This window comes from Cavia porcellus, unplaced genomic scaffold (genome assembly GCF_034190915.1).
Source record: "Cavia porcellus strain 051 isolate PalLab524CR breed Dunkin Hartley unplaced genomic scaffold, mCavPor4.1 scaffold_17, whole genome shotgun sequence".
Lineage (NCBI taxonomy): Eukaryota > Metazoa > Chordata > Mammalia > Rodentia > Caviidae > Cavia > Cavia porcellus.
Genome location: NW_026947500.1, coordinates 70,675,545 through 70,696,140, shown reverse-complemented (window position 1 = coordinate 70,696,140; position 20,596 = coordinate 70,675,545). Strand labels below are relative to the sequence as shown.

The 20,596-nt window shown below is 56.4% G+C and overlaps 3 protein-coding genes across 5 annotated transcripts; 2 read left to right on the top strand and 1 right to left on the bottom strand.

The window, feature by feature from the left end:
- Nucleotide 1: 1 nt before the first annotated feature.
- Nucleotides 2–6,150, bottom strand: Ccdc159 (coiled-coil domain containing 159). 3 transcript variants are annotated; one of them, XM_013150119.3, is made up of 14 exons: nucleotides 5,977–6,150; nucleotides 5,803–5,870; nucleotides 5,010–5,119; nucleotides 4,705–4,922; nucleotides 3,790–3,823; nucleotides 3,547–3,635; nucleotides 3,385–3,466; nucleotides 2,818–3,013; nucleotides 2,380–2,447; nucleotides 2,229–2,305; nucleotides 1,813–1,934; nucleotides 1,519–1,601; nucleotides 167–268; nucleotides 2–74 (listed from the first exon to the last, which is right to left on the bottom strand). In XM_013150119.3, the coding sequence occupies exons 1-14, from the start codon at nucleotides 6,112–6,114 to the stop codon at nucleotides 70–72; spliced, it is 1,392 nt and encodes a 463-aa protein (XP_013005573.2). In that variant the 5' UTR covers nucleotides 6,115–6,150; the 3' UTR covers nucleotides 2–69. The 3 variants fall into 3 exon arrangements, with proteins under 3 accessions (XP_013005573.2, XP_013005571.2, XP_013005579.1); XM_013150117.3 differs by having other exon boundaries at nucleotides 1,519–1,735; nucleotides 1,872–1,934; XM_013150125.3 differs by lacking the exon at nucleotides 5,803–5,870 and having other exon boundaries at nucleotides 1,519–1,735; nucleotides 1,872–1,934; nucleotides 5,967–6,115.
- A 52-nt stretch (nucleotides 6,151–6,202) lies between these two features.
- Tmem205 (transmembrane protein 205) lies at nucleotides 6,203–8,177 on the top strand. The gene is made up of 4 exons (XM_003461243.5): nucleotides 6,203–6,382; nucleotides 6,888–6,995; nucleotides 7,090–7,253; nucleotides 7,833–8,177. Exons 2-4 carry the CDS (start codon nucleotides 6,896–6,898, stop codon nucleotides 8,136–8,138), a joined length of 570 nt encoding a protein of 189 aa, XP_003461291.1. The 5' UTR covers nucleotides 6,203–6,382; nucleotides 6,888–6,895; the 3' UTR covers nucleotides 8,139–8,177.
- Nucleotides 8,178–10,885: 2,708 nt separating this feature from the next.
- Nucleotides 10,886–16,419, top strand: Rab3d (RAB3D, member RAS oncogene family). Its single transcript, XM_003461258.5, has 5 exons — nucleotides 10,886–11,020; nucleotides 12,627–12,893; nucleotides 12,980–13,098; nucleotides 13,179–13,303; nucleotides 13,812–16,419. Exons 2-5 carry the CDS (start codon nucleotides 12,666–12,668, stop codon nucleotides 13,997–13,999), a joined length of 660 nt encoding a protein of 219 aa, XP_003461306.2. The 5' UTR covers nucleotides 10,886–11,020; nucleotides 12,627–12,665; the 3' UTR covers nucleotides 14,000–16,419.
- Nucleotides 16,420–20,596: the final 4,177 nt, after the last annotated feature.

Sequence of the window (20,596 nt, the reverse complement as noted above, 5' to 3'; positions counted from 1 at the left end):
GTCGGGCGACGAGGATCTGGCTAGTTTATTTGCTCTGAGGGGTCTTCAGGGCGAGCAGACTCCAGCCGCTCAAACTGTGGAGAGAGAAAGTGGGTCAGTGCACCCCTCGCCCAGACCGGGTCAGCCAGAAGCCGAAGGAGAAGCAGGGGGTAGGGAGGGTCCCCACCGGAAGGGAAGGAGTGGCTCTTGCCAAAAGGCGACGGATCCCAGTGGGAATCAGGTTCCCAGGAAGGATGCCCAGGGCTCAGGCACCGGTGTCCCCTGTTTCCTGTGGAAGAGACAGGTGCAATTCCGGGTGTTCATGCAGAAACCCTGGATGTGACCCCTTAGTAAGCTCTGACCTGGTCCCAGGGACCCTCGAGATTATACCACAGTGAGCCGGGCGTGGTGGCTCACGCCTGTAATCCCAGCACTGGGGAGGCTGAGGCAGGAGGATCGTTGCAAGTTCCAGAGCAGCCTGGGCTACAAAGTGAGGCCCTCTCTCAAAAAGACCAAAAAAAAAAAAAAAAAAAAGATTATACCACAGTGCAACTACTATGGAAGTCCGTGGGAGAGGCCTCAGAAAACTAAAATGAAAAATTCCACTTAATCTGGCTATTTCCTTCTAGGGTGCTGCCTAGAAGTTCAAGACATCATATCACCACAACCCTGCATACCCATGCTCAGCAGTGGAATTCATAATGGCTAAATCTTGGGAGTGGCCTATGCATCCATCATCAGCAGACCAGTGCATGAAGAGTGTGGTATTCACACACCCTGGAGTACTACTCTGCCCTGAAGAAGGATGGACTTGAGTCATTCACAGGAAGATGGCAGCACCCTGAGATCGTAATATCAAGTGAAGTAAACCAGATCCTCGCGTTTCAACATTGCATGGTTTCTCGGCTGTGAGAAACCCAAAGATAAAGAGCAAAATAATAGATAGGTAACAGGCAGTATGAAGAGAGGTCTTTCTTAAATGGGAAGGGGACTGAGAGATGGAGGGAGGGAAGAATGAAGTTAAAAAAGCACTGAGATGTGTTGGGTGCAGGTACCAGCCCTACACGGGAAGGCACGCACTGTGCACTGTGGACGTGTTCTAGTAAAAAATAAAAACTAAGGCACAGTATTCACACGATGCACTGTATCCTTATACAACCCAGAGTGACCCCAAATGGTGACCTCGGTGCACCTTTATTGACTCTTTTTTTTTGGAGAAAGGGTCTCGCTATGTAGTTCAGGCTGGCCTTGAGCTCACTGTGTTGCACGGGCTGGCCTAGAACTAGCGGTGATCCTGCTGCCTCGGCCTCCCAGTGGCTGGAATTACAGGCTTGTACCACCAGCCCTGCAGCGCCCACTCTTTAAAAAGACCCAAGGGCCCCCCACGTGACCTTGAGTGACCTCTGGATGAACCCTTCAGGACCCCTTCTGGTAACCCCAGGACATTACTGGACGTGACCAGAAATGTGGGACCCGCCCCCCTAAACAGAAGCTCAGCACCAAGTCCCTTTTAAGTGAAGCTGACACTCAGTCTCTCACCCCTGAGGCCGGAGACCCTGTGGGGGGCCTCCGAGGACATGACGAGGCCATCAATGGAATTCTGCAGCCCATGGACCGCGGACCTGTGGGGAGACAGAGATGGGGCCACCCAGGGGACCCTGACTGCCCACAGTGATGACAGGAGCAGGGCTGAGACCGGGGGCCACGGGGGTCTAGTCCTGGGAGGAAAGGGCGGTCCATGTTCCGGAAGTTGGAGCTGGGAGAGAAGCACATGAGATGGGGGTTGGGGGTCAGAGGTCAGAGGTCAGGGGTCAGGCTGGGGTCGGGCATCACCATATGTCACTCAGCTCTTTCTGGAGGTCATCCTTCCAGCCTTTGTTTCCTGGCAGTACCTCTTCGTCATCGGGACCAGAACATGGGTCATAGCCCTGCTGCTGCTTCATCTTCGTCAGGACCTGGGGCCCCGCAGGAGGAGAAATCAGACACCGTAAGGATGAGGTAAAAAGAGACCACTGGATGGAGCGTTTAGCTCCAGGCCGCTTGTAAGCAAGCTACCCGAGCAGGAGAACCACTATTGTACCCATTATACAGAGGAACACATGGAGGCCCGGAGAGGCGATGTGATTGGCCCTTGGTCACAAAGCAGTAAAGGCAGAGCTGACAGCTGAACCGGCCTCCAGTCTGAAATTCTCATCCCCCCACTTCCTGCAGCATCCCCCTGACCCCAGCGCCCCGAGTTCGCCGCCTACCTTGCGACACTTCATCTGCGTCCTCTGCACCTTCTGGATGTTGGAGAGGTTCTCTGCGATCTCCTTCTCCTGCGCCTCTGTGGGGGGATGGGACTCAGGGTCAGGAGCGGTAGGAAAGCGCCCCCTGTAGGTCGTGGGGTCCCGCACTCACGGAGCTTCTGGTAGATGAAGGTCACCTCCTCCCGGACCAGCTCCAGCTCCTCCCACAGGAACTTCTTGCTGAGGGACAGGCGGGTTTGACAGCCCCTCCCCGTGCGCCTCCGATGTCCCCATCTGTCTAACCATCGCCCGCTCTGTCCCTTCCCATCTGCCTGCCCACTCCCCCTCCTGCCTCTGTGCCCACCCCCAGCCCTGTCCTCGCCGGGGGGCCCCCAGCACCCCCCCCCCCGCACCCCCAGCCTCCTGCTTCCCTGGCCTCCTTCCCGGCCACCCCAGCCTGCGCTCTGCCTGGCCTTCTGTCCCAGCCTCCTGTCCCCCACCCCCCTCCTGCCTTCCTGTTGTCCCCCATGCCTGCCGTGGCCCCCACTGCCCTCACCGGGTCTCCCCACATCCCTCTCCCGTCCCCCCTCGGCCTCCCGCCAACGCACACCTGTCCCGGATCTCATTGGCCAGCAGCTGCAGGCAGTGGGTGGTCCGAGACCGCTGCAGCTCCTCGCTGTCACGGAGGGTCCGCTGCAGTCCCCGGAGGCCCTGGGCCAGGGCCCCGTACAGTTCCTGCCGACTTTGCTCTGTGTCCCATTTGTGTCCCTCCTTGTCTCCCTGGCGGGCCATGGGGTTCAGCACCTCTGCAGACAAAGGAGGGGGACCCTGATGGAAGCCTGGGTCACTCTGCATTATTCTTCTGAGAAAGAGACTCGCTACGTGCGTAGGCCAGCTGGTCTCGGATCGAGGAGATCCTCCTGCCTCAGCCTCGGGTGCTGCAACCACAGGTGTGCATCACCACGCTTGCTCCCTAAGCAGCTTTGAACTCGGCTTGGCCTGACCTTGACCTAAACCTCAGCCTCCCCCAACGCTTAGCCTGGCTAGAAACGGACGAGCCTGGCAGTGTCAGCTCCCAGTCCGCCCTTGGCCAGAAACCTAGGCTCCCTGTGTCCCTGCCTGGCCCAGAAGGGCCCCTTCGAAGCAGCCTGGCCTGGGCCTCCGGAGCACAGCTCACCTTCCAGCTGCTGGATCTTGATCTGCTGCAGACAGCTCTCCTTCTCCAGCATGGTCACCGAGTGGTTCAGGAACTCGAAGGCCTGCGTGCAAGAGGTCAGGCCTGGGCTGGGGGACGCGGGGAGCAGGCTGCGGGCTGCGGGGGCACAGTGCGGCGATTCACCTTGGTCTGCGCCTGCAGCTGGCTCTTGAGCGACTCCAATTCACACCGCAGGAGTTTCTGTGACTCGGGACTTATCGTTGTGCACTTGACTGAGGACAGAGATCCAGTGACCCAGGGCGGAGGTCAGCAGAGGTCAGAGGTGACCAGGGGCTGTCGTCCAGGAAGCCTGGGCAGGGATGGTGGCTGGGGTGGGGGTGGAGGCAGCAGTGAGCCGCAGTCCCTGCAACCCTGGGCTCTCCTTACCTTTGATTGTGGGACAGCTGGTGTCAGATGGTTTCTAGGGAGAGAGGACACCAGGGAGGGGAAATTTGCCCCTGCGATGCTCACCTCACCCCAGACCAGCGGCTGGGACCAAAGCTGGTCTCTTGAGTTCCACAAGGCTCAAAACATGGTCCGCGCAAAGCTGCTTCCGGGCTTCACGCCCCCCCAATGCCTGGAGACCTGTGCATGCTCACAAGGGGGCTGCCACCCACACCCCACGTTTGGGGGCCTGCGGGTGGCCCCAGATGGGAAGTGCCAGCCCTGCTCTTGCTTTAGGGGCTAACAACATCCTGTCCACTCGGGGTGCTTATGGCACTGGGCCCACAATGGCCGAAATCGGGAGCCTCGGCCACAAACACACAGCCAGGCACACTCACCCAGACAACCACAGACACCTCAGACACAAGCCCAGCCACTCACACACAAAGCCACGCCACACCAGAGAGCATCACGGACAGGAGCACTGAAGCTGGGCGTGATGGCACAGGCCTGTGGTCTCGGCACTCAGAAGGCTGAGGCAGGAGGATCACTGCAAGCTCAAGGCCAGCCTGGGCTACAGAGTGAGACCCTGTCTTAGAACAAAACATTTTTTTTTTTTTTTTTTGTCTTTTTGAGACAAGGTCTCGCTATGTGGTTCAGGCCGGCCTTGAGCTCACTTTGCAGCCCAGGCTGGTCTCAAACTTGCAACGATCCTCCTGCCTCAGCCTCCCGAGTGCTGGGATGACAGGCGTGAAGAACAAAATAAGGGTCACACATTCGCGGTTCCTTCCACTCTGGGGAGCCCGAAGAGCGCGGTTCTAGGTGCTAAAGACGCACCGCGACATTGGGGTGGACAGTTGCCCGGCCCCGCTGCCCCTCCCCGAACCCTTTGGTGATGAAGGGTCCTAGGCGGGTGACCTTGGCGAGGTCGCAGTCCCACTTCAGGATGTCGCGGTCCTGACGGGCCTCCTTCTTCAGCTCGGGCTTGGCAAAGGGGGCAGCCACGTGCGCCTGCGGCCCTGGGCCCCACTCCGACTTCCAGTCCCGGCTGCTCACACCGTGCTCGGAGCACGTGGCTGCCTCGCAGTCCGGCTCTGGGCTCCTGGACCAGTGAGTCGTGAAGTCCAAAGCCTTATCTGAGGGAGACTCCAGGGGTGAGGGGCCGCCCAGAGTGAGGCGCACGCCCAGCCCCACCCCCACCCCCGGGGCGGCCCGCAGCGAACCCCAATACTTGTCACTGGTCCTGTGATCGGCGGTGGAGGGCGAGGGAGGGCAGGGGCGACAGGGCAGCGAGTAGTAAGGGTCCCGGGGCAGGCCGGCCAAAAGGGGGTCGCTGCAAAGAGGGCGGATGGAGCCACTCTGAGACCAGCCCGCCGTGGCCCAGAACCCCAGATTCTCCCTGCTCCTTGCACGCACGGGTTCCCCATTGTCACAGGAGCTGAGGTTGGATGAAGGATGACCCCAGCCCCCCTGGTTGAGCTGGGCAGAGAGAAGGACCCAGGAGATTCCACAGAAAGAAATGAGGCTCTTGCAGAACTCTGGGAGGCCAAAAGTTTGAGCAACTTAGCAACACCCTGTCTCAGGGCAGCTCTGCCAAGAAAGCTTGCAGGTGAAGGGATCCTTGCACTGGATCATACTCACTTGGTCTTCCAAACTTTCTAGAATTTTCTGTTGCCATTGTTGGGCCTCCTGGTGTCCTCCCCCTGGCTCTGTCTCCCTGGAAGGCTCTTATGCACCCTTCAAAGCCCTATTCAGGGTTTTGAAATCTGCAAAAGCTTTCTTTTCTTTGAGATAGGGTCTCGCTGTGTGGTTCAGGCTGGCCTCAAACTCCTAGCTATCCTCCTGCCTCAGCCTCCGGAGAGCTAGGATTATAGGTGTGCGCCACCATGCCCAGCAAGTGTTTGTTCTTGAATGTCACGCAAATGATCTGAGCACCATGGGAGCCCTTAGGGGCTTGGAGGGAAAAAAGAAAGAAGAGTCTTGGGGCGTCAAGTCAACTGCAGCCAGTCCCCAAACCTGTATCCTGTCTCTCTCCGGCTCGGTTCCCGGTCATGGATTCTTCTGCCGCCTCTCCCGGGAGAATTCTTTCGTGAGGAGGCGGAGTCATCAGGTTAAGCCCCGCCCCCGCGGCGTGACCCCTGCGCCCGCCATGCTTCCGACCCCCTTCCACTCCCACCTACCACATATCACCTCTTTATACTCTCCCATGAGGGACCGCGAAGCCAGTCTCCAGCCGTGACGCTGAAATTTGATCTCGTTGGGATGCCATCGCTTTAAAAAAACGCAAACTCGCCGAAAGGCAGTCACAGAGAGGGGTGTGGCCGACATCTTAGCCCCACCCCTTGTTGGTAGCTGAAGACTTCATTGGTGCCTTGGTAGCGGCTGTTTAATTGGATAAAACCTTGACGAGGAGGCGGGATTTCAGTCTAGTTTCTGCTATCCTATTAGTCAGTATGTAGGAGGGCGGGACAAAAGGTGGCAAACACGCTATCTGATTGGTTTCTGCCTCCAGTGGGGGCCGACCTGTTGGTTTGGGCGGATTTAAGGCTAGAGGCCTCCGGGAGGGTCGCGGTCCATTCGCGACCGCGGGAGTGAGGTACGGGACTCAGCCGGTCTACCGCTTGAGATCTGGTCCCAGCAGCTGCTCTAGTCACCGGGTCTCGGTGCTCTAGACTGAGTTCCGAGTTTCCAACAAGGACTCAGAGTCCTAGGGATGAGATTTAGGATTTCCCGTGATTGGAGGGAGTTGTGGGGTCTTCGTGGGTCCTGTTGTGAGGGGTGAGGTCTCGGCGTTAGAACTAGATCCCTGGGGCGATATTTAGTGATAACTGGGGTGAGTGGTCTCTGAAGACCGCTAGGGCTGCAAAATCGACCTGCGGGGGCGGAAATTGGGGGGCTCAGAGGTGGCTTGGATTTTGAAGTCAACAGGGCCCTAGATCTTGAGAGCTGACACTTGGTGGGTTGGAGCCAGGGAGCGTCTTCCACCCCCAGCCCTGGGCCGCTTTTCCTGGTTCTCTGCGGGATCGGTCGTGACCCTGTCCCTGGACTGAGCCACCTCACAGTGCAAAGGTAGAGCTGAGATCGCCTGGTCCCTCCCCCAGGACACAGCATGGACGAAAGCGGAGACCCAGGAGGCTTGGTGAAGGTGGTCCACCTGCTGGTCCTGTCGGGTGCCTGGGGCATGCAAATGTGGGTGACCTTCGCCTCAGGTAGGGACCCTTGACCTGGCCGCCCAGGGTGGGGAAAGAAATGGGAGGGGAACCTGGACCTGTCCTAATGGCTGTGTGGTCCCCTGTGTCACAGGCTTCCTTCTCTTCCGAAACCTTCCCCGGCACACCTTCGGTCAGGTGCAAAGCAAACTCTTCCCTTTGTACTTCCACATCTCCGTGGCCTGCGCCTTTGTCAACCTCTGCACCGCAGCTTCCCAACGTGCCTGGGTTCAGTTTACATTCTGGGAGGCCAGCCAGGTATGCGAACTGCAGAGCCACTCTCCCCACAGACTTGTTTCCAAGACCCCACTGAGCATCAGAGGTGATATCTTTGCAATTTAAAAACAAAACAAAACAGAGCGTCCCTCTTCCTGTGGAGACAAAGCCGGGCACTGGATATTCTTGAGCAGTGCACAGCCTGCACAGCTATCCCCAGAAGCCCTGTCTATCCCCCGTATCTCTACATTGGCTGCTGGTCCCTCTCCTTCCGGTAGCTGGGTCTGGTGCCAGGCTGCAGTGACTCAGCTATGCCAGGGCTTTGACCCCAGCTCATTGTTTAAAAACCAGCTCAACTGGGAATTTAGGATTCTCTATCCCCACCCACGAGGCAAGGGACCCTGTCTGTGTCTAGGATTTCTCTGCCTTGCTCTCCCTGTCCCCCCTGAGCTCCTCAGATGTGGGCAGTAGGGTCTGATAGTTTCAGGAACAGTCACCAGCCGAGTGTGGTAGCTCACGCCTGTCATCTCAGCACTCGAGGAGCTGAGGCAGGAGGTTCGAGGCCAGCCAGGGCTACCCAGTGAGTTAAGGCTGGCCTGAATTCCCCTTCACACCCCGCAGTGCTGCCTCCTGCTCCTGAGCCTCGTGTTGGCTGCCATCAACGCGCGCTGGCTGGAGCCTCGAACCACCGCCACCATGTGGGCCCTGCAGAGGGTGGAGAGGGACCATGGCCTGGGCGGGGAGGTGCCGGGCACCCTGCAGGGCCCGGACCCCTACCGCCAGCTGCGAGACCAGGACCCCAAGTACAGTGCCCTGCGCAAGAACTTCCTCCGCTCCCACGGCCTGTCCTCGCTCTGCAACCTGGGCTGCGTCATAAGCAATGGGCTGTGCCTCGCCGGCCTGGCCCTGGGTCTCCGCAGCCTCTAACGTGGGTCCTGCACGTCAATAAATGGTTCCTTGGAAACAGCTGCTGTCGTTTTCCCTGCCTGGGAAGCGGGATGGGATGTGCCTGTGTAGTGTTGAGTGCCTCGGTTTCCCATTTGTGTGCATCATGATGTGTTAGTGATTGCAGCTCCTAAGCCTCTCTAATTGTGCTCATTTATTGAGCACCTTCTGTATGCCAGGCATGGCGTCAACCAGTGCAAGGCTGTGTACTGTTACCTTTCTATCATAATTATTGTTATTGTTGTTATTATTTTTGGAGAGAGGCTCTTGCTATGTAGTACAGGCTGGCTTTGAGCTCATGGTAATCCTGCCTCAGCCTCTAGAGTGCATACATTAGGTCCAGCTCTTTGATTTTCTTATTGCGGTACTGGGGATTAAATGTAGGGCCTGTTATGTGCTGGCCAGTGCTCTACAACTTAGCTCTACCCTAGCCTTTATTTTGGGACAAGGCCTCCCTCTGCCATCAAGGCTGGTGATCCTCTGGTGATCCTCCTACCTCAGGCTCCTGAGTCCTGGGATTACAGGGGTGCACACACTCAACTTATTTTTTTAATGTTTTTAGGTGGATATCACTAAGTTGTACGAGTTGGCCTTGAGCTCAGAATCCTCCTGCCTCAGCTTTCTGAACAGCTGGGATCCCAGTTGTGGGCCACTATCCGGGTCCCACCATGTGTCACTGCAGCCAGAGCTGGTTCTCAGCCCTAAGGGACAATCATTTTCTTTCTTCCTTTCTTTTTTTGAAGGTAGCAAAATGCAACAAAAAACAAGACAGAACAAAGCCAGTGGAGACAGTGCAGTGAAATTGGTACAGAACATCACAGCAGGCTCCCGGGATAACAGCAATAGGTCCCATAATAGATCTCCTTATCTTCACAGGAGTTGTCCATTCAATCAGGTATAGCAAAACCAAACCAAATAGAGAACACTATAAAATATTAAAACAGCATATTCAATAGAGCAAAACAATTCATCAGAACAAACCAGAACAGTGAAAACAATATTGGCCTTCAAAGAGAAGATGGAAGGAAATCCCCCATATTTACCATGTTGCATACTGTCATCCTCCCAAGAGATGATCAGACCTTGGCCCCAGGTCAGCATGATCACCTCACCAATACAAGCATTTATTGCTTTCCGTGTCTTGGTTGCTATTAACTCTGGTTGTGTTCCCCCGTGCCGGTAGGCTCACGGGAGACATTGTTCTCTTCCTGGCTCGCCCGCTGCACACTTGCAACATGGGCCGCTTACCAGGAAGGCGGGCATGCTGCTTCTTGCTCAGCCCCCTCAACAATCATTTTCTACCCCACTGACAATTCTTTTTGACCAGTGACCAAAAGTGGCATGTGGACAGCACTGTCTGCACAGTCCCTTCACCTTTCTGCAAGCCGCACCTTGGCTACTAGATAGCACAGAGGCTGGGGGTGCTTGTTACCAAGCATGTCTGGCTCTCCCTAGCTAATGCACCCCAGCTTGTTTTATCTGTGCATCAGCTGGTGGAGTCAGTTGCTGTTCCCACGAGGCAGTGGGGCCACAGAGAAGCTGCTTAGAGTGGTGTTGCTGGGATCCAAATGCCAGCTAAGCCCCGACTCCTTTGACTGCAGGATCACCCCTGCTGGCTTGAAGAAAATGTTGGTACTTCAGCATGGCCTGGATGCCAGGTTATTCTTTTAATTTTTATTATTTTACAGTACCATGGATGAACCCAGGACCTTAACATTGAGCTACAGCCTCAAACCCTTTTTTTATTTTATTGTATTTTGTCTTTTTGAGACGGGGTCTCACTATGCAGTTAAGGCTGGCCTTGAGCTCACTTTGTAGCCTGGGCTGGGCTTGAACTTGGAACAGTGCCCCTGCCTCAGCCTCCTGAATGCTGGGATTAGAGGGGTGTGCCACTGTGCATGGCTCCCATCCCCTTTTTAAAAAATGTTCACTATGTAACTCAGGCTGGCTTTGAACTCAGTTTGTAGCCCAAGCTGTTTTTGAACTCCTAGTGATTCTCCTGCCTCAACTTCCCCACAGCTGGGGTCACAGGCTTGCACCACCGCTCCCCGCCCCCCATATCTTACCGTGTCCCTCCAGGCAAGGACTTGTCCCCCCCCAGCCTGTTTCCTCATCTGTGAAAGTTTTCATTAAGAGCCGTTAAGAGTGCTGAGCAAAGGTGTCCCGCCCACTTTAGAGCCAGGCATGGCACTGGGATGGGGAGCTGCTGCTTTAGGACAGATAAAGAAACCGAGGTTCAGAGTGCTGAGATAACCTGTCCACAGTCATGAGACTAGGAGGCGATAGATCTAGGATTCAAAACGGGCTCCAGAATCTGGGCCTTTTTTATTTTCAAATGAGACATAGGCTCAGTTTGGCCTCGAATTTGTGGCGATCCTCCTTCCTCAGCCTCCCAAGGTACATTATAAGCTTGCACTACCACGGCCCAGCTGGAATCCAGGCTCTTAACCGCCAGACGTATACAGTAATAGGAGCTCTTGCTGGAGACGCAGCTCCTTGGAGACCCTGAGTTTCATCCCAAGCACCGCAAAAAAAGAAAGGAAGAAGGGTAAGAAAGGGAAATGGGAGTTTTTGCTGCTAGGGTACGGATAGCTCTGGACCTCGGAGACAGCTCCCCGCCCCTCCCACCGTTAGCGACAAGCCCCGCCCCTGGGCACGCCCACCACATGGCCCCGCCCCTCCGCCTGGGCGGAGCCCGCGCGGGATCCGGGAGGCTGCAGGAGGCGGCGGCGGCGGCGGCGGCTGCGGGCGGGGGTCGCGGCCCAGGCGTCAGGTTCGGAGCTGGGTCCCCGCGAGCAGCGCCCTGTCGCCGTGTGACCCCTCGGCGGGGGCGCACCTCGCTCCGCGCCTGCGCTTTCCGGCAGGTCCGTCCACGCGGAGGGGGGCTGGGGAAGGAAATCGGGGTGCGGGAGGGCGGTCCGGGGAGCAGAGGGGTCCGCGCGACGCCCTTCCTCGGCCGCACCCGGCTGGGCTCCGTGGGCCGCGGGAGTGGGGCGCGGCGGGGCGGGCGCCCAGCTGGGGGCCCACGCTGGACCATATGGTGATGGGGGTGGCGGCTGAGCGCCCCTGCACCGGCTGGGGCTCCCCAAAACAGTGAACGGGGAGGATCGAGCCCGCGGGGACCTGGCACCCTGGCCTGCCTGAAGAGGGTCGGCAGAGAGACGGGAAAGGGACTGCGGTGATCCGCAGAGGTGGCAGCTTGGGGTGGGGCGGGGACCCCAGCCTGGTGGCCCTGCCCATAGGGCGTCAGCGCTGCCCCTCCTCAAACCCGTTCTCCCGGAACACGGGTGGGGCCCATTGGGTCCTCGGTTAAAATGGAAAAAAAAAAAAAAGGCTCACAGGCGGTTGAGAAATAGTTTTGCCTGGGTTTCCTCTGTGAGTGTGCAGGCCATCTGCGGCCTTCCTGTGCTGCCCAGGCTGGGGAAACTGAGGCCTGCGGAGGGAATGAGGGTCGAGGCGGCAGCCTGGAGACAGGACCAGGAGTGGGAGCTGCCGTGGAGGTGTGGGCTTGGAGGTGACCAGGTGGCTGCGACCCTTTGCTTGGATCCAAGGCTCTGGCCTCCCTGGGTCCCGCCTGGCCCCTTTGATAAGCAGAAACCACAGGCGACCACTTGTGGGCAGCTAGCAGGTAGTTAAACCCAAGCCTTGACCAGCAGTGGCCCAGCCCTGGGGGATTCCAGGAAGGGTTAAACTGGGCTGGGCTGGGGGCAGGGCAGGCACCTGCAAAGTCAACACCCAGACCTGGGTGCTCCACGCAGCTGGCAGAGTCCCCCTGGGCTCACACCTGGGCTGCACCAGCTGCTCACCCTGGGGCAAAGTCCACTCGGGCTCTGCAGACTTCCTTGGTGGCCGCTGGAGGCACCTGTCCCCCCCCCACACACACACACACCACCCTGGGCCCTGTATAGGAACCCTTTGCCAGGGCTCTGGGCTCACTGCAGAAGCAGGGTGTGGTGGTGCAGCCTGTAATCCCAGCACTGGGGAGGCTGAGGCAGGAGGATAGCTGTGAGTTCTGGGCTATATAGTGAGTTCAAGGCCAGCCTAGACCCAGTTTCAAAACCAAAGAAAGAGAAAGAGACCTCTGTTTGTGTAAAGATTAAACAGGAATTGCATATATGGTCAAATACATGTCTGGCACTGTTTTATGCTCATTAAATGAATTAATAACCTCCCACTAGAGGGCTCATGACTATTCCTGGGGCGGGTTTTGCCCTGTCTTACTCCTTGCCATGTCACTGCGGTAAACAGAGCCTGGCACAGAATTGCACTCAGTACGTGTTTGTTGAGTGACTAAAGAAAGGCATGTAAGGCTCCCCACCATGTGCTTTTTCAGGTCGAGTTGATGACAGCCATCCCATTTTCCAAAAGAGGATATGCAGCCAGGGCTCTTTGGCTCTGCTGGTTGGAACCCAGGCCAGCTGGGTCCACTGGGGGCTCTTAGCCGTGCTCGATTCTCCCCGCCCCCCGCAGGGCTCCCGTCTTGCCCAGCTCCACGAGGCCCCTGCCAGCATGGCATCAGCCGGAGACCCCGCGGCGGGCTCTCGGGACGCCGCCGACCAGAACTTCGACTACATGTTCAAGCTGCTGCTGATCGGGAACAGCAGCGTGGGCAAGACGTCCTTCCTCTTCCGCTACGCCGACGACTCCTTCACGCCCGCCTTCGTCAGCACCGTGGGCATCGACTTCAAGGTCAAGACCGTGTACCGCCACGACAAGAGGATCAAGCTGCAGATCTGGGTGGGCCAGGGGTCAGGGCGGCGGGTGGGCCCCCCGGGAGGGCACAGGGACCCCAGCCCTGACAGCCGCTCCTTGCCACTTGCCAGGACACGGCGGGCCAGGAGCGCTACCGGACCATCACCACGGCCTACTACCGCGGGGCCATGGGCTTCCTGCTAGTGTACGACATCGCCAACCAGGAGTCCTTCACCGCCGTGCAGGACTGGTGAGTCCGCCTGACCCCTGACCCCTGACCCCTGACCTTCCGACCCATTGCCCTCCCGCTCATGACCTCCAACTCCACAGGGCCACTCAGATCAAAACCTACTCCTGGGACAATGCCCAAGTCATCCTGGTGGGGAACAAGTGTGACCTAGAGGACGAGCGGGTTGTCCCTGCCGAGGATGGCCGGAGGCTCGCTGATGACCTCGGTGAGTGAGTGCGCAACCTGGGCTGCGGGACCTGGGTTCCCCACAATGAAACCTCTTCTGGCTATTTACAGAGGAAATTTGCTGATCTTTGAGCTACAATCAACTCATTCCTTTTTCCTTTTATTTTTCATTCTTTTATTTTTGAGATGAGCTCTTGCTGTGTTGCCCAGGCAAGACTTGAACACCTGGGCTGTAGGAGTTCTCCTGCTTCAGCCTCCTGAGGAGCTGGAACCTCAGGCTGGTGCTGCTACAGCTGGCTACCAACTGCTACCTGGACACCTGTGGCCATTCCCCGTGACAGAAATTCTTTGGGTCCTCCAGGACCCTCCAGGGCTGCCACAGAGACATGGTTGTTCCCATTTTACAGATGAGCAGACTGATGCTCAGAGAGGCTAAGACGCTCAGCCCAGGTTGCACAGCAGTATAAAGGGCCAGGCTGGCGAGGGATACCACAGCCCGGGTCCCGGCCCAGGGCACTCAGGGGTTTCCCTACCTTGCCTCCCTCCAGGGTTCGAGTTCTTCGAGGCCAGCGCCAAGGAGAACATCAACGTGAAGCAGGTGTTTGAGCGCCTGGTGGACATCATCTGTGAGAAGATGAATGAGTCTTTGGAACCCAGTGCCAGCCCTGGAAGCAACGGGAAAGCCCCCGTCCTGGGGGACCCCGTGCCGCCCCAGCCCAGTGGCTGTGGCTGCTAGGGGGGCCCTCGGCCCTCGCCTGCCTCATCTGCCTCCTCAGGGACTGTGACCCACGCCCGAGCCATAAGGGCTGTTCCCAAGCTCAGGGCCCCTTCTTCACGCCTGTCTCCTCCTCCCCACCCCAGCATGGCTCACTCCCTCTCTGTGTCACCTCCATCCACAACCCCAGAGGCTCAACTCAGCACCGCAGGCGGCAGCAGCTGGGGATGTCCTCATGCACAAGCTCGCTGCTTTCTGAGGCCTTTTAGCTGGGTGACTGTCGGCAGCATGTCCCGCCATGCCTGAGGAAGAGACCTCCATCGTGCCTTTTGTTAGAATTTTCTGGGGGCATTCTGTGCAGGGCATTGCCTGGTGTGTAGAGTCCAGGGAAGGTGTCATGATGCAGGTTCTCCAGGGGGAGGCAGAGGCAGCCCCTCTTCCTCAGGTCCCCCACCTTAGCCTTGAGCCTGCCCTGTGAGCCCCTAACTGAAAAGGCTCTAAGATGAAATCACAATTTGGGGCGCCACAGGCCTCTCTCTCTGGCTGACAGGTTGAATAGTAAGGCCCGTTTTCCTAATACAGAAGGGACAAGGAGCTGGGTGCGGTGGTACGTGCCTGTCATCCCAGCACGCAGGAGGCTGAGGCAGGAGGACTGCTGAGAGTTCAGAAGTCCAGCGGCCCCTGGCATCAGGGACTCCAAAAGTGCCTTCAGGGTTCCCTCTGGCGCCCACGTTACTCATGTCAAGGGGCCGGTCCTGGATTGAGTTCTGGAATTTGGCTTGGGCCACACCTTAGGGATTTCTCTCTGCCTGGTGTTAACCTCGGAGCTGAGTCCAGAGCCTCCCACCAGCCCGGGCTCCATCTGGCTGGCTGTATTTTAAGTAAGATCTTTCTAAATCTCACATCCTGCCGACAAGGGACTTGGGCAACATTTCCACAACCTGGGCCCCCCTCCCTTTCTTCCTCCCTTCCCTTCCCTTCCTTCTCTGCGGTGCGGGGGGCTGGGACCAGGGCCTCACCCTAACGAAGCTGGCCTGCTGGCCCTCTTCCCACTGAGCCCCATTGCAGCTCCTTTCTAATTTTGACACAAGGTCTCGTCAGGTTTTTAGGCCGGGCCTCAAATTTGCAGTCCTCCTGCCTCAGCCTCCCAAGTAGCTGGGATTCTGGGTGAATGCCACCACGCAGGGTTGCCTGTGACTTTCTGATGTCAGGGCTCTGGCTTCTTCAATTCAGAGGCTCAGTATCTGTTCCTGAGCTCTGGCATCCATGGGTTCAGGGATGTGACTTTCACGCTTGCAGAGAAGTCCCTTAGGAGGGGTTCTGCGGGGCGTCAGGAGGAGCCACAGGAGGGGTCTGAAGCTTGGGTTTTTTGGAGTGCCAGGCTGTCCAGTTAATGGGGCAGGCTGTGACCAGTGTCAAGGAGTCCCCGAAGTTGGGGGTCCTAACTGCTGGGGACACCCTTCCCCCCCGTGCCAACTGGAACCCCAGAACAGGACCGGCGCTGTGTGGATGGCCTGAGGAGAAAGCTTGTGTCCCCAGCTCCCCGGCGGCATGGCAGGGACTCCTCCCCGGGGTAGTGTCACAGTAGCAACCCATTTAGGTTCATTTAGGTTTATTTTTAGATCACTCCATGTACCCCACACCAGGGGCTGCCTCTAGAGCTTTATATAATGGAGGATATTTTTGAACAAGAAATTGAATGACTGCCGGATGTGGTGGTACACGCTTGTTATCCTAGCACTGGGGAAGCTGAGGCAGGAGGGTCACTGAGTTCAAGGTCAGCCTGGGCTGTACCTCGAGGCCAGTCTTAAAAACCAAAAAAAAAAAAAAAAAAATTCAAGAGTTGAGTTTCAAGAGGCATCTGCTTTGGGGCTTCTCTCAAACCGAAAATAATGTGACAAAAATAATTTTTGCATGTTTCTTTTAAAAAAATAAGGCAGATTTTTTTTCATGGTGAGATTAGACAGGGGGAGAGATCTCACCCATGCCGGTCACTGGGACCTGAACGGGTGCCCTCCTCGGAGACCACGGCACGGGAGGGACCTTTGCAGAGTTTAGGGACACAAATTTCCAGGCCATGCGTGGGGGCGGGGCGGGGGCTGGGGGCGGTGGTCCCGGCCCTGCGCATGCGCCCTAGCGCCGCCCCAGCAGCCCGCGCGTGCGCAGTGCCGTGGGAAAGCCGGGACGTGGCTCCTGTTTTCTTTCCTGGTCTCGGTCCCGCCTTCCCTTCGCTCCTGCCTCTGCTCCGCGGAGCGCTGCTTCCTGTACTTCAAACAGCATGTAAACGACAAACTGCAGGCCGGGTCTGGAAGGGGGGCCCCGCCGCTCGTGCCCGGCCTCCCCGCCCCTTCCCCTCCGGGAGCTCTGCATTGGCGTCCCTTCCTGTCGGGCTGGGAACGGGCATTCCCTTCCACTGAGAAAGAATAAAGCATCACGCCAAAGGGCAGTCGTTTCGTGTCCTGGAGGGGAAGGGCGGCGTCCAGGACAGGGAAGCTGAGGCCGCCCCGAGCTGGACCTCGCTCGGCGCTGCACACCTCTTCTCACTTACTCAGGAGGCCGAGGCAGGAGGATCCACAGTGTGAGGCAACCTCGCAAGCTGTGTGAGGCCTTGGTTTAATCCTAGACAGCACAAAGAGCTGAGCCCCCTGGTGGGGGGCAGGGAGGGCGTCTCTCTAGATAATCCTGGTAAGAAGATTTCTCTTGCACAAAGCAGGCACGTGAGTCACACACACCTGGCCCCAGGTCAGAACCTTCCATGGCCCCCTGCGCATAGAGAAGGCGGCCCACATGCTGATGCACAGCCTTCGCCCTGCTCTCCACTCCCTCCCCATCTCGCCTGCATCCCACCACATTGCTCTGTTCCCTGGTATTCAAACACCAGGCCCTGTGCCGCAGGGCCTTTGCACCAGCCGTTTGCAGCCTGGCAGTTTATTCCAGGTGTTCACACTGTTCCTCCCCTCCTCTGCCAGGTTTCTGTGCCAGGCCCCTTCTCGCTGATCCCTAGTACAGAACCAGTGCCTAGGAGAAGTTCCTACCTCAGAGAGTGGCGAGATGGCGGCTACACTTCATCATGAAAGATTCTCACAAGAATAACTTCAGAAACTTCAACTCAAGCTGCTGCAGCACGTCATCGGGCTCATCTTTCTCCTACTGCTCAGCAGGAATTGTCTTTATCAGAAAGCAAAGAGTCCCGAGTCTCATCTGACAGCTTTGGCCAGGCCAGGGATAGATGGTGCTCAGGGATTCAGACTTTAACCAGGACCAATTTTGGCACCACTCAGCAAGGCACATTTTTGAAGGATCTTTATTCTTTTTTTTCTTCTTCTTCTTCTTCTTTTTTTTTTTTTTTTTTTTTTTTTGGTCTTTTTGAGACAGGGTCTCACTATGCCATTCAGGCTGGCTTTGAGCTCACTTTGTAGCCCAGGCTGGTCTCAAACTCACAATGATCCTCCTGCCTCAGCCTCCCAAGTTCTGGGAAGACAGGCATATGCCATCACGCCCGGCTAGGATCTTTATTCTCATAAAAGTGTTTGATTATTTAAAAAGAGTATTTTTGTGGACTTGTTTAAAAAATTATTTGATTTAGCTCAGGCGGCATAAGCACCTGCCTTGCAAGCAGGTGGTCGTGAGTTCGATCCCTGGCACCGATAAAAAGTTAAAGTTAAAAAATTATTTGGATGTCTTTGTAGTGGAGTTTTATAAATTAAAAAGTCAAAAGTGGAGCTAATTTCTACATGGGCTTTTGCAATGCAAAGATAAATGTCTTATCCACAAGATTTGGTGACAGGATGCTGCATTTGGTGGCAGTGACCTCCAGGGAGCTGCTGGCCCAACTGGAAGCTTTGTAAATCTTAAACAGAAGCAGCCAGAAATACACTTGCACAGTTTAACCATTCTAACTGGTCATCAGGCCAAAAATGGCCTAAAAAAGTCATCAGTCCAAATTCAGTAAGTAGAAACTTTAAAAATAAATCAATGTTCCCTAAAAAAGAACTAGTGCTTGGTACCTTTGTGCCTTGTTTTCTTTCTTTCTTGAGTTTGGTTTTGATTTTTTGAGACAGGGGCTGGCTCTGCAGTCCAGGCAGGCCTTAGCCCCGCTGTGGCCTGGGCTGGTCTCGAACTCGCAGGCGACCCTCCTTCCTCAGCCTCCCCCGGCCGGATGGCAGGTGTGTGCTGTAACGCCTCGCCCCTTTCTCACTCTCCTCCCTTTCCTTTTCTTTTTTCTTTCTTTCTTTTTCATTCTATCTTTCTTTCTGCCAAAGACTGGACCCAGAGCCTTCAGCGAGCGAAGCGCATGCACCACCACTGAGCTACAGCCCCAGCCCGGCTTATTTTTTATCTCGAAGCAGGATCTCACTAGGTCGCCCTGGTTGGTCTTGAACTTGCAGCGCTCCTGCATCAGCCTCCTGAGTAACTCTGATAACAGCTACTCCTGGCTATCCTGTCAAAAAAAAATTTATTTATAGCCGAGCATGGTTGTCACATGCCTAGAATCCCAGAATTCAGGAGGCTGAGGCAGGAGGATCATTGCAAGTTCAAGACCAAGCTCAAAGCCAGCCTGACAGCATGGCGATATCCTGTCTCAAAAAGGCAAAAAAAATATTTGTTAGTCAAAAAATCTAAGAATAAATATCTGGCTTTCCCCCACAGGTTCCTGCCATGCAACTCTGAAAGCCCTGGGGTTTCAGGTGAGAAGTCTCTGTATGTCAGCAAGGTGACTGCATACTGGGGCCCAGATGGGGCTCGCTTCTGAGAGCTCAGATGGAGCTGCCAGCAGGCAGATTGAGAGGTGTCCTTTTTAGCCCATCCCGCCTCCTCTGTCACTTCTTGGATGGACAGAGGGACCAGGCAGTACATTGATCTGTGGTGGCCAGTGAATGAATTATGTCCAAGCAACGAGACCTCCATAAAAGCCCTACGAGACGACAGCCATAGAGACACAGCTGTCACCCAGCACTCTGGTAAGTTGAGGCAGGAGGATCACAAGGTTAAGCCCAGCCTGGGAAATTCAGTGATTTAAAGAGAGATCCTGTCTCAAAGTAAATGTTTAAGCATACACGGCTGAGGAAGGGACTCAGTGCGAAGGCCCTGAGTTCAAACTCTGCTACTGCCAACAAACAAAACACAACAAAGAAAACCAAGCTCAGCGCTTGTGAGTTAGTGAACTTATCCAGCTGCTGGAGGATGGTGGCCCGGAAAGGACACGTGCCTTAAGGTCCCCTACTTTGCCTCAGGCCTCCCGCCCATTTATGGTCCCTGAGAAAGTCCTTTATCACAAACCAGGCCCCGCGAGGAGAGTTTTCTCACTGCAGAAGCCCTGAGGTAGGCCAGCATTTTACCCAGCTGCACAGAGAGAGAAGCCCATGGCAACCCGGGCGGGGGCAGACAAGTGCTGGCCACAGGATGGAGGGGTCCCCAAGACCTCATCCCTCCAATAATAGTATTCAGAGGTGGGGCTTTGGGGAGCGAGCAGGATTGGAGGAGGTCACGAGGGTGGGGCCCTGTGGTTTTAATTAGTTAATAAAAATACTTATTTGCTTTTTTGGAGACAGGGGCTCACTATGCAGTTCAGGCCGGCCTTGAACTCACTTACAGCCCAAGTTGGCCTCAAACACCAGGCAATTCTCCTGCCTCAGCCTCCCATGTGCTGGATTACAGGCATGAGCCGCCATGCCCGGCTCATTCTGCAGCTTTTAACAAAGAAAGTGATTGGGCCAGGCCGTTATGTGGCCCAGCTGGCCCCCTGGCAGGTCACAGCACTGTCCAAACAGACAGAAGGCGGCTGGCCGGACAGCTCAGGTGTAGGGCCCTGGCCTCACTGGGTTCCACCTCCTGTGTCTCAGACACTTCCTGCCACTGACACAAAGTACCTGATGGCCACGACTCAAAGGAGGGCACTTATCATGGCTCATGGTGTCCAGCCACGGTGGGCTGGCTCTGAGGGAGAAACGGGGTTCAAGCCACGGCAGCCGGGGGGGGGGGGGAATGTATTTTTCAGGTTATACCGTGGTGACCACGTCCAAACGGGCCTCACCTCCTGACATTGCAGTGAGCCGTGAACCCATCCGGTCACCCTCCAGGTAGACAGATCTGCACTCTACTGACGCTACAGGATCAGACTCGAGCAGAGCATGAGGGGTTCCAGTGAGGCGTGCCCCAGTCAGAGGGACAGGGGAGCCAGGCATGGAGGCACACGCCTATAATCCCAGCACTCAGGAGGCTGATGCAGGAGGATGCAGTGAGTTCAGGGCCAGCCTGGGCTACACAGGGAGTTCAAGGCCAATCTGAACTACACGGTAAGACCCTGTTTTAAAAAAACAAAGATGGGGCTAGGAGTTTAGCTCAGGGGCATAATCACTTGGCCAGCAAGCACAAGGTCATGAGTTTAATACCTGGTACCAAAAAAAAGAATAATTCCAGTTAAAAAACAACAGACCACACTCCAAGGCCCTGCAGCCATCAGGAAGCACTGCTGAGCCTGGGCTCTGCACCTGTCTGTCATCCCAGGAACCTCAAATCAGAGGGACCCAGGGGCCCGGCCCGATCCCCTGCACCACAGGCCGGGAAGCCAGCGCAGGAAGCACTCAGGATTCAGCACTCAGCTGATTTGGAGGAACC